Source organism: Microtus oregoni, unplaced genomic scaffold (genome assembly GCF_018167655.1).
Source record: "Microtus oregoni isolate MIOR12 unplaced genomic scaffold, Mior012 000012F_ref0000307, whole genome shotgun sequence".
NCBI lineage: Eukaryota > Metazoa > Chordata > Mammalia > Rodentia > Cricetidae > Microtus > Microtus oregoni.
In genome coordinates, this window is record NW_024543071.1 from 52,622,101 (window position 1) to 52,634,115 (window position 12,015).

A 12,015-nucleotide genomic window follows, 5' to 3' on the forward strand; every position below is an offset into this window, starting at 1 on the left:
AAATACCTTTTCCCATACTTAAATTATTGGCTAGTTTTCTGTCTCTGAGTTAGGCTTATTTTCTGTCTTTTTTGTTTTAGTCAATCCCCCTGCCCCCCCCCCCTGCCGGTTTGGGTGGCAGTATGCTGTTTGTTCTTCCTTTCCCCATCATCCTGTTCTCATGAAGTTGCCCTGCTTTCTGCCTGTTCATGTTCATGTTCAAGTTATCCATTAAGCACCTTTCCCCTTTTATCCCCATCTTCAAAAGCTGCTTTGCAACGGTCGTGACTAAAGTTGCTTGCTCACTGAGTATGGGATTATGTGAAGCAACCAGTGGGTGAGAAAAATGTGATGAGGGCATTGGATCCTGTGAAGAATGTTCGTTTGTACTTGTTTGCAGCTCATTGTCACAAAGCCTTTTCTCCTAAGGTCAGTTCTAGGGAGTTTAAACTTAACAGCTCTGGCTAATGGCACCCAATAAAACAAAACCAAACCAAACTTTTGCCGTTCCTGTTTTTTGCTTTTGTTTTTGTTGCTGTTTTTTTTTTTCCTTTTGGGGGTGAGGTTGGGGTGGAGGTCAACTTTTATGTTTACACAACATTTTGGGTGGTGGGAGGCTAGAGGGATCATTAATCCCAGTGCCTCCTAGGTTTCTGGCCGGCTCATTTCTGGGCCATTACACCGTAATTGAAGCTGGATCTACGGACTGTTTTAGAGTTTTTCAACTACCTAGTTTTAATTCCTGGGTAGCTATGGGACTTAGGAGGGCCAAAGTGGAAATTGCCCAAGGCTGAGGTTGATTTTTAAGTAGGGGCGGGTGCTCGGCTATTTATTGCGTGTGGTCTGTGTAGGCTGGACGGAGGTCTGTGTAAACTGCGGGGTGTAGTGGCGTTCAATTGCAGGGTGCGAAATCTTGGAATAGAGGACTGAATACAGTCAGAGCGTGCACGTGGAAGTGGTGGAATGTGAAAGCTTAACCAAGTTAGGGCCATGAAGCCACTGACTGCCACACTGAGACTATCGCTTAGTCTGCCTAATGGCGGGCCGCAGTTCGAAGAAACCCACGTTTGTGACTCCTCCCTCACATGAACCTCCTGCCCAATCAGTGGCTTCGCTTTCACTAGGCTGTGTACTCATTGGCTTTCGTATAAAAGCTCCGGATAACTGACGTTTCCACCTCTTCCTGGCCTCTCAGGTAATTGGCGTTCGCGGTAACCAATCAGGAAGAGGATCTCCGGGAACGCCAGCCTTTTACTTTACCGAACGTCCAATCCGGTGGTAGGTTCACTCCCCCTTTCTACCCAGAGTCACTGCTGTGGCCGCCGCCATTTTAGCATTTTGTCAGAACCGTCCGCGCTGCGAGGAGGAGGAGGATCTGCAGATTTCCATGTGGTGAGAGACTCCAAATCCTTCTGTGTTCTTTATTAAAACTTCCCTGACTCCCTTGGACGTCAGGGCTGTCCTAGTGGGGTCGCGGCCTGCGTAGCCGTCACTGAGAGCCGACCTCGGTCCTCGACTTTGTGCGGTAAGCCTGAAGCAGCCCTCCCCCAAGTCCCCACCCCGCAGTCCCTGGAATACCTTCCTTTTGTCCCCTTTATCCTCTGCTTTGCTGATTTTCCTATTTGGGGGTTTATGCCTAGTTAACTCTTAGATTTAGACATGAGACTCATGCCCCAGGGCCGTGTTGCCTCATTAAACAATATATAGCATCCATCTTTGACCAGGCAGGTTTTCTTTTCCTTTTTTCCCCTCCTTCCTTTTTTTTTTCTTTTTTCTTTCTGTTGCGCTTCTCTGTGTAACAGTTCTAGCTGTCCTGGAACTCTGTAGACCCGCCTGCCTCTGTCTCCCAAGTGCTAGGATTAAAGGCGTGCACCACCACCGCTCGGCCAGTTTTTCTTTTGTAGGAACTACATAGTAAAGATGTGCGCCCCCCCCCTCCTCCCCCAAGATCTCTCCTACTCGGGCACTTTCTGTATTTCCCATACTTATTATCTGGTTGATTCCAGTGTTCGCTATTCCAAAGGAAACTCATAAACCCAGGTACTTCAAGGCCCACGTTTCCGGAACTGATTGCTAAGAGAGGAAGAGCTAATTAGCAAGTCTAGTAGTTAGAATCTTGTTTTCTTTTTTTTTATTTTTATTTTTTAGTTTTTTTGGGACAAGGTTTCTCTGTAGCTTTGGAGCCCATCTTGGAACTCGCTCTGTAGATCAGGCTGACCTAGAACTCAGATCCACTTGTGCTCCTGAGTGCTGTGCTTAGGGTGTATGCCACCGCTGCCCGGCTTAAAATCTTATTTTCTAGTGGCTATCACCGTGGGCTGAAATGCTCAGTATATGTAGCTTTTAATTTATTCTCAAAACTTCCAGCCCTGTTTTTCCTTTGTCTGGGGCAAAGGGTCTACTCAGTGGCAGAGCATTGGCCTATAACGCACGTCACTGTAGGTTTGATGCCCAACACCACAAAATTCCCTTTGTCTACAAAAGACTGCCCTGTTAGAGACCTCTTTAATAGAAGTTTTTGTGGGGAGTAAGGCAGGCTCTCTTGTTGAACTCCCTTGTTGGTTATTGTTTGGACAAGTGACAGGGCACACCCATAAGATAAAATTTTTGGAACTATATGCTAGAGTAAAAGGATGTGATAGTAGGGATTGGTTTTATTTATTTTTTTAATAGTTGCTGTGGACTTAGGTCTTCCCTTAAAAACTTTGTCTTTTTACTTGCAGGCTGTGTGGAAATGGTGAAGCTGTTCATTGGAAATCTTCCCCGGGAGGCCACAGAGCAAGAGATCCGCTCACTCTTCCAGCAGTACGGGAAGGTGCTGGAATGTGACATCATTAAGAACTATGGCTTTGTGCACATAGAGGACAAGACGGCCGCTGAGGATGCCATACGCAACCTACACCGCTACAAACTGCACGGAGTGAACATCAATGTGGAAGCCAGCAAGAATAAGAGCAAAGCTTCAACCAAGTTACATGTGGGCAACATCAGTCCCACTTGTACCAACCAAGAGCTTCGGGCCAAGTTTGAGGAGTATGGCCCAGTCATTGAATGTGACATCGTGAAAGATTATGCCTTTGTACACATGGAGCGGGCAGAGGATGCAGTGGAGGCCATCAGAGGCCTTGACAACACAGAGTTTCAAGGTGAACCACTCTCTTTTGGTGATTGGCAGCTCAACATAAGGCTATTAGGAAGAAATTGGATGAGTAGAGAAAGGGTTTGGGATAGAAAACTTTTTGCTGGCTGACAAGGATGGGTGATGCATTTTTATGTTTATTCATTTACTTTGTATCTGTGCCTGTGTGCTGCAGCATGCATATGGAGATCAGAGGACAGCTTGGGGGAATTTGTTCTCTCCTACCACGTGGGTCACAGGGATTGAATTTAGGTGGCCGACCTAACAAGTCAGGTGACAAGGGCTTTTTTACTCTCTAAGTCACACCCACTGACCTTTTTTTATGAAACGTTCAGGAACAATGCAGGAAATAGGTAATGAATTTTATAAAATGGAGAATGGTGATTGGAGGGGGAAATAATAGTTCGTTTTCATTTGTAGTATTTAAGTCTCTTGAGTCTGTGAAATCCTTTCTGTGTGCATGGTGGTGGCTGTGGCGCAAGCCTTTAATCCCATCACTTGGGAGGCAGAGGCAGGTGGATCTCTGAGTTAGAGGCCAGCCTGGTCTGCAGAGTGAGTTGTTCCAAGACAGCCAGAACTGTTAGAGAAACCCTGTCTTGAGAATACAACAAACAAAATCATTTCTCTGAAGACTTTGTCTTCTTTTTAATTCTGATTTTTATTGGATCAACACAAGGTCACATTGAGTTGCACTTGATAGAGGAAAATCCAGAGAAAGAAAGCAGCAGGGACAGAATTTGGGTTAAGCTTCCCCTCTTGTTTCAGTTCTTTCAGTAAAGATAACAAACTTTTGAAAGGTTCTGGCTTTAGTTTTGCTTTATGTCTGTGTGAAGGAGTCACATTTGAACATCACTTAGAATTAGGAGACTGATTTTAAGAATCTAGAGAGGAAGAGTTAGGATTTGGAGCAGTAATGGCATGTTCTCCAGTTGGTTTCATGTGCATGCAGGGGTAGATTGGTTTCGACATTTTGGGGGATAGTTTGGGGTTACCATAAATCCCTGGTGGCTGAATTGTTTTTGTGCCTGGAGGGTGTTGATGTGGTTTATCAATTCATTTGAAAGGTATTTTATTTTAAGATCAAAACTTTCTTATCAAGAGTGGCATTTAAAAGACTGAATTGTCAGCTGGACTTTGAACTCCTCATGCTTTTAGGTTCCAAGAGTCAGAAACAGTTTTTTTTTAAGGTTCTGACAAACTTCCAGATTACAGCATAGTCCTGGAACTCATAGCTATATTTCTTAAGGGGGAAATAAAAAAAAAATACACACACAGATTTTGAAATATTTATGTGTGATCTACAGAAGTCAGAAGAGGGTGTCAGATCCCTTGGGACTGGAACCAGGTGGTTGTCAGCCATGTGGTGATTAGGTGCTAGGACCTGAACACAGGTCCTTTAGAAGAGCAGGAAGTGCTCTTAACTGCTGAACCATCCCACCAGACCCATAACTCAGGTTTTCTTCTTATTTATTTGTTTGTTTGTTTATGCTTTGATGTGAAGATTGCAGACCCCCTTGGAACTGGAGTTAACAGACGTTGTGAGCTACCATGTGGGTGCTGGGAATTGAGCCAGTGTCTTCTTAACCTATGAGCCATCTCTCTAGCCTGCCCCCCCCTTTTTAAAAATATTTAACTTTATGTGTGTTGTTTGAGTGTGGTGTGTGTATGTGTACATGTGTGCAGATCCCCCTCAGAACTGTATTTCAAGCCTGGGCTGTGGCTTATTAATACTAAGCAGTGGCAGGTTCTTTTCTTCATTACTAACTTTTGTGGAACTGTGCTTTATTGTCATCTTTGGTTCCCCCCCCTCTTAAATTGAACCTTTCTAGAGTCTGATGACACCCCCCCCCCCATGTGACAAGTGCCCTGTGTCATGGGCATTGCTTTGCATTATTAAAAATGTCACAGGTCTCTCAGGTCTAGTTTGCTTTTCTTTTTTAATTGGGAAGCTGAGAGTTATTTTGTCAACAACTTAATTGGAAGCAAAGACTGCTTTTGTGGAAGGTTCTGGTATGATACCTGATATTTGGAGGCTTTCCAGCACTTTAATCACACAGAGCTGGTGTCTTCTGGTGGCAGTTACATGTGTAAGGGGAGGAGGACAGTGTAGTCTGTTTGAGGGCAAGTGTTCTTATAACTGGGTATCTGAAACTTGGGATCTGATGCTAACCCATGCTTAGTTAATTTTACACTGTTTCTCTTAATGTCATGGTTTTTCAAAATACGGTGCTAGAGATAGAGTCCAGGGCTTTTCACATGCTAGTAAGCTGAGCAACAGCTGGAGACCATTTCTTCTCTCCTTTCTTCATTATGTTACCTAGGTTGGCCTTAAACTTAGGTTGGGTTTAAGCCATTTTTCTGTCTCCAGCCTCTTCTAGGTGTGTGTTTCTCCAATCCCTAGCATTACTGTTTTATTCCCTCCCTCCCTGTGTGTATGTGTGTGTGTGGTCGCATAGTTTTTCTATACAGGATTTCTCTCTGTAACAGCAGCTCTGATTGTCCTGGAACTTGCTCTGTAGATCAGGCTGGCCTCAAACTCACAGAGATCCACCTGCCTGTCTCCTGAGTGCTGGAATTATATCATGCTTGCCTTTGTTTCATTTTTTTTTTCTTTTTTTTTTTTTGGTTTTTTGAGACAGGGTTTCTCTGTGGCTTTGGAGCCTGTCCTGGCACTAGCTCTTGTAGACCAGGCTGGTCTCGAACTCACAGAGATCCGCCTGCCTCTGCCTCCCGAGTGCTTTGTTTCATTTCTTTTTTTTTTTTTTTTTTTTTTTATATTTATTTATTTATTATGTATACAATATTCTGTCTGTGTGTATGCTCGAAGGCCAGAAGAGGGCACCAGACCCCATTACAGATGATTGTGAGCCACCATGTGGTTGCTGGGAATTGAACTCAGGAACTTTGGAAGAGCAGGCAATGCTCTTAACCTCTGAGCCATCTCTCCAGCCCTTTGTTTCATTTCTTAATTGGTCAAAGTTCTTTATATGTTGAGTAATAATACCTGACTAGTCCTTTTCCTTTTAGTTTATATTCTTTTTTTTTTTCCTTGCCTACTTGAAGAAAACTGATTTTAGATTTAAAAGGTTTAGTTCCCTTTTTGGACACCAGAATCAACAAATGCGTAGATCAAGGCATTTATCAGTGAATAATTCTATGTCTTAAGTGTGTTTGCATGCTTCTTGGTTGTATTTTTTCCCCTAATTTGTTATGTTCTAAAGTTTCCCTATCCCCATCCTGGGCAAATTTCAGTGTTTCCATTATGGCCTGTAAATATCTAACTGCCTATCTTTGTTCTTTTTGATATCTGCAGTTTAGATTTATTAAGCTTTACCTGTTTTTGTATTTTGTCTCCTCACTCTCTTAATAGTTCCTAGGATCTAATTTTGATTTTTCAGGTGAGATTATTTAACACTTTCTTTTATGTAGGAGAAACCATTTTTCTAGTGACTTGAAAAGTTATTTTTTTAAAAATATTTATTTATTTATTTTGTATACAGTGTTAGTTTTCATGTCTGCCTACATTCCGGAAGGGGGCATCAGACCTCATTTTAGATGACTGTAAACCACCATGTGGATGCTGGGAATTAAACTCAGGACCTCTGGAAGAACAGTCAGTGTTCTTAACCTGAGCCATCTCTCCAGCCCGAAAAATTATTTTTTACTTTTGCCTGCATGTATATATGTATACTAAGTGTGCTCGGCACCTTGGAGGCCAGAAGAGGGGATCAGATCCCCTGGAAACTGGAGTTACAGGTAATTGTGATCTTCCATGTAAATGTTGGGAATAGAACCTGTCTTCTCTGGAAGAGCAACCAGTGATCTTACCACTGTGCCATTCTTCCAGCCTCCTCTTCTGTTACTGTTACAACCTATGTGTTGAAGTGCATTAGAGACATTACACTGTGAAGATTTTGTTGGATTTAGATACCTTTTGAATTCATTTGCCAGTAAATTTGTTGACATAGGTAGAAATTTCTTATTAGGTGAATAAATTGAGAATTTAGTTTTAACCTTTTTTCTTAAAGTTGCCTTTTTTCTTTTTTTTCTTTTTCGAGACAGGGTTTCTCTTTGGTTTTGGAGCCTGTCCTGGAACTAGCTCTTGTAGACCAGGCTGGTCTCGAACTCACAGAGATCCGCCTGCCTCCCAAGTGCTGGGATTAAAGGCGTGCGCCACCACCGCCCGGCTGCCTCTTTTCTTTTTATTAGGGCTTTTAGAACTATTTCATTTTCAAAATACCAATTGTGTTTTTCAAAGAAAGGTTGTGTTTGGAGCATGTTCTTAGAATTTCAAGATCTTACTTGATTTTTGAAACAGGCTGTATGTCATAACTTAGATTGGGCTACAGCTTAACTATCCTCTGGCCTCATTCTTCAAAGTGCTAGTATTAAGGTGTGTGCCATCATGCTCAGCTTTTTTCCATCTTCTCACTGTAATTCCTCTACTCTGAGCAGTTTGTTTCACTAACATTGTTGATTATCCTTTGTACCTTTCTTATTCTCTTATTAAAATGCACTTACCGTGTGTATATGTGTTGAAAGCTTGCCCAATTTTCTTTTGGCCCTCTGATTAGAGTGTCAAATTGTGGATAAATCCCTATTAGAATGATTATTAAATGAGAAAGAACAATTTAAAGAGAAGACCTTCATCTTGTGTTCCCATATTTCCTTAATTCATTACTATTCCAAAGATCTAGCTTTGAAACTTGGTATCCAGGCTCAGCTTTGGAACAAGTCCTAATCATTCTTAAGTGATGGTAACTTAAATGAATCTCTTTTGATTTGGGGTATGTATGCATAAAATTGGCTCAACATTTTTCTCCCTACTTAATCTTGATATAAAAGATGGGTATGTCAGATTTTTGAAACATTCTTGAGTTTCTTATGTATTGGGCCAGTGGGGTAGCTATTTGTGCAATTACTTGGCAGTGGGTGAAATCTCTTTTTTTGAGCAAAAGTAGAATTCTTAAAACAGTAAGCTGATGTTGATAGCTATATTTCTTCTTCATCTGGTTATCTTTTGCTTGAAATCATTTATGCTGGACTTCCCCATCCCCTGTAGAAAGTCATTTTGACAATTTGTCACACATCTAGGGTTGTTTAGGTAAAACCATTGCTGTGACCAGTGGCTGGGGTTGGGGCTTGGGCTATTACTTCGTGATAGCAACCCTTCTTGCGTCTGTTTCTTCAAGGCAAACGAATGCACGTGCAGTTGTCCACCAGCCGACTTAGGACTGCGCCCGGGATGGGAGACCAGAGCGGCTGCTATCGGTGCGGGAAAGAGGGGCACTGGTCCAAAGAGTGTCCAATAGATCGTTCGGGCCGCGTGGCAGACTTGACTGAGCAATATAATGAGCAATATGGAGCAGTGCGCACGCCTTACACCATGAGTTATGGGGATTCATTGTATTACAACAACACGTACGGAGCGCTCGATGCCTACTACAAGCGCTGCCGTGCTGCCCGCTCCTATGAGGCAGTGGCAGCTGCAGCTGCCTCTGCATATAACTATGCAGAGCAGACTCTGTCCCAGCTGCCACAAGTCCAGAACACAGCCATGGCCAGTCACCTCACCTCCACCTCTCTCGATCCCTACAATAGACATCTGTTGCCACCTTCAGGAGCTGCTGCTGCTGCAGCTGCTGCTGCTGCTGCTGCTTGTACTGCAGCTTCTACTTCATATTATGGGCGGGATCGGAGCCCCCTGCGTTGCGCTACAGGCCCAGTCCCCACTGTTGGAGAGGGCTACGGTTACGGGCATGACAGTGAGTTATCCCAAGCTTCAGCAGCCATGCGGAATTCCCTGTACGACATGGCCCGGTATGAGCGGGAGCAGTATGCGGATCGGGCGCGGTACTCAGCCTTTTAAAGTTTGAGGTGAGAGTGGGGGGTGTGTCCCCTGTTGGTTTTGCCATCCCTCCTGTGACCTCAAAGGGCTCTAGTTAGGCTGCTCTGCTTGCTTGCCTTCTGCAGGGCTAGTATGAGGTTACTAGCATAGTTCAGTTTACAGACAAGTCCTTAAATGTTGGAGTTTGAAATAAACATCCTTTGCTCTTTTGCTTATTTTTCCAGGCTTCTAATAGTGGGAGTCATTCTCGTTGTATTTGTGTTTGTAACAACAATGGTGTACTGTTAAATCTTGGGTCAAATCTGTGTGCTGTAATTGACCTGGGATCCAGATATTCAGACATAGGTGGGCTGCTTCTTAGAGTCTATTGAATTTCTTAGCTGTGTGGCACTAGTTCCTGTTTTTTTCTTTTTCTTTTTTTTAGTTTGCTGTATTGCATTATGCTTTGAAAGGGTCTGATAGGACCACTAATGATAAAGTTTCTAACTAGTTAACTGATTACTATTGTTCAAATCCTATGAAGACCCACAAATGGCTTCATCTTAATCTTGAAGATTGTTTCTCATATTCTCAAAGGTCTCTCTGTCTTAGGCATTTAAAGAACTTAATTAGTGATAAATTAAAGCAGAAATAGTCGAAAACATTTCTCATAGCGTAAGAAAGTCTGTCATGAGCTTCAAAGTCCAACTTAACTGCTTAGTCCAGCTTCATGACCTTAAGAGTCCACTTTTGTTATCTTTTACCTCTATTGTGTTGTAGCTTCTTATTCAGTTTTTTATTTTTGACCCTGGGTTTGACATGTTTCACTTAGTGTGATACAGCAGTATACGTTTACATGCATACTTGTGTATTCCTTGGTTATGTTGAAATCTAGTCTTAGGAACTTTACCATGATCACCTCATCCTCATCTTCCTGTTAGTTAAGGACATTTAATACTCAGCAACTTTACCCAAGTCCATTTGACCATGACAGTCTCAGTTTGTAGCCTAACGGGACCTTGAGCTCCACGGTTCAAGTTCAGTTGTGCTTCAACCCTGAGTGCTGGGATAGGTGTTTACCACCATGGTGGGGCTTCTGTTTTGAATACATTCTCTTTTGACGCGTCTTGTCAGCTTTGGGCTCTAGGTTTTTTGAGAGTGCTGTTGTACTTGGGTTACTTTTCAGTTCTTTTAGTTTTGAGGAGCCCTACTGTGTCCCTGACATTGTTATTGATCCTTAATCTTGTAATACAGATACTTTGTCATCTTTCATATTAGAGCAGATGATGTGTCCATTGACTGGTCCAAATGACTGACTGGGTTCATTGACTAGGATTGTGCTAGAAGAGAAACTTGAATAACTTGATGTAGCTTACACATTTTCCAGTACCTTCTTTTAAAAGTTGGTTCTATAAACCTTCAAACTTGTTCAGTTGATGCAACTTTTTTCTAGTTCTTGCAGTAATTCATAGATTGAAACATATTGTTGACTTTTTACCCCAGAGGTTAATTGGAACTTTCCCAGGTTTTTTTTTTTGTTTGTTTGTTTGTTTTTGCTCTCTGAGTTTGTGGAATTACCTTCTCTTGAGAATGCTAATGTTAACATTGAAAGTAATAGAATATCTTTACCTACTATCATGAAAATTTTGCTATTTAATTTGGAGAAAGGCCTTTACTAGGGGACTGTTTAGCCTTCCCAATGATTCTCTGACCTGCAAGCTGTTCTCATTTTTAGAAATTATGTTGATATTAGGGAAAGGTAAACTTAAAAGTATCAAGGTATGACATTCTAAGATGTTCTTTGAAGTTTCTAAGAGGAAAAGCCCTTTTGAGCTTTGCTGTAAAGCCCCTGTACTGTGCTCTCTTTCAGGTGGGATGTGTGTGGGCTGAAATTCCGAGCTGCGGTTGTGCATGAGAATACACCCTTCGTGGTACCCCATCTCCGGGACGTTCTCGGCTCTGTGCATTCAGTCCCTCAGGAACCATGGACCTTAATTTACCTTGTTAAGTTCAGACTTTCTTTTCCTGTTCTCTCTCCTGCTCAATTTCCTGTTCTCCTGTTTATTCTTCTGTAGCTTCCCATTTATGTTCTGTTTTCCCCAGCATGCCTCCTGTGCAGGAACTGGTAGGGGTTGGCTGTCTCTTCCCTGCCTCCTGACCTTGCTGAGAATCACTGCTCCTCCAGGTTTTCTTTTTTGGCCCAAAGGCTAGTCCTAGAGATTTGGATCACTTTCCAGTGAAATAAATGGTTTCTCAAATTAGGGTATGTGTGCTTTGAGAAAGTTCTTGTTTGGACTTGTTTCTGGGTTCTTTGTTTATTTGTACCCTGAACAAAAGGTGGGGAGTGTTTACAGTTTAAGCTACCTAGCTTTGGGTGAATAACACTGTAGAGGTTTTTACTTTTTTTTTTGTAAATAGTAGATAGCACCTTTTGGCACTAAACAGAAGAGTAGTTATACAGAAGAATTCAAGTAGGCATCCTTGTTTCAATGAAGACGTTTCCTGCTGGTCCACTTTTGATTATAACGCCAACTAACTAGTGGTTTAGAGCTGTAGATCTTTACTTGCTTGGAGAAAGAATCATTGTGCATACTTGGCAACTTCTGTTAATACTCAGTCAACATACCTCCCTTGACTTATTTCTGGCAAAGAGGTGAAGGTTTGAGGGAAAAGAAAATATTTTAGAAAAATGAAGTTATGACTCTGCCGGAGTGCATTTTGCTATTCCATCGACTAGTACTACTTTGTGGCGCATTTCACCATTCATATGGTTCTGCCAGAATCAAGAGTCTGCATGAGTAGTTAGTTCCACAGCATCTTATAGCTTGTACTTCATGACTGTAGATGAGAGGTGTAAAGGGCCCAGCAGCTCCTTTGTAAGTCATTGATAAACTTACTATCAGCAGTTAAGACAAGTGTTTGAATGCAGTGAGAAGCCACTGCTTTAGTGTCATGTTTTTATTAAAAAACAGTTTGTCTTCTATGTTTCAGCATATATAGGGCCATCTCTCAATCATTTACTTGACCAGTATTGAGTTCCTCCTGTTATGCCAGGCATGCTTTCAGTAAA

At 42.2% G+C, this 12,015-nt stretch overlaps 1 protein-coding gene across 3 annotated transcripts in view; it reads left to right on the forward strand.

Moving 5' to 3' along the window:
• Positions 1–11,206, forward strand: part of Rbm14 (RNA binding motif protein 14) — a 28,748-nt gene extending 17,542 nt beyond the window's left edge. The window contains exons 1-4 of one of the 3 annotated variants that reach the window (XM_041661668.1): positions 1,227–1,504; positions 2,703–3,125; positions 8,311–8,995; positions 10,816–11,206. In XM_041661668.1, the coding sequence (XP_041517602.1) occupies positions 2,714–3,125; positions 8,311–8,987 (1,089 nt within the window). In that variant the 5' untranslated portion in view covers positions 1,227–1,504; positions 2,703–2,713 and the 3' untranslated portion in view covers positions 8,988–8,995; positions 10,816–11,206. Of the gene's footprint in view, positions 1–1,174; positions 1,505–2,702; positions 3,126–8,310; positions 8,996–10,815 lie in introns of those variants that run through there. The other 2 variants (XM_041661669.1, XM_041661670.1) reach the window with 2 other exon arrangements.
• Positions 11,207–12,015: the final 809 nt, after the last annotated feature.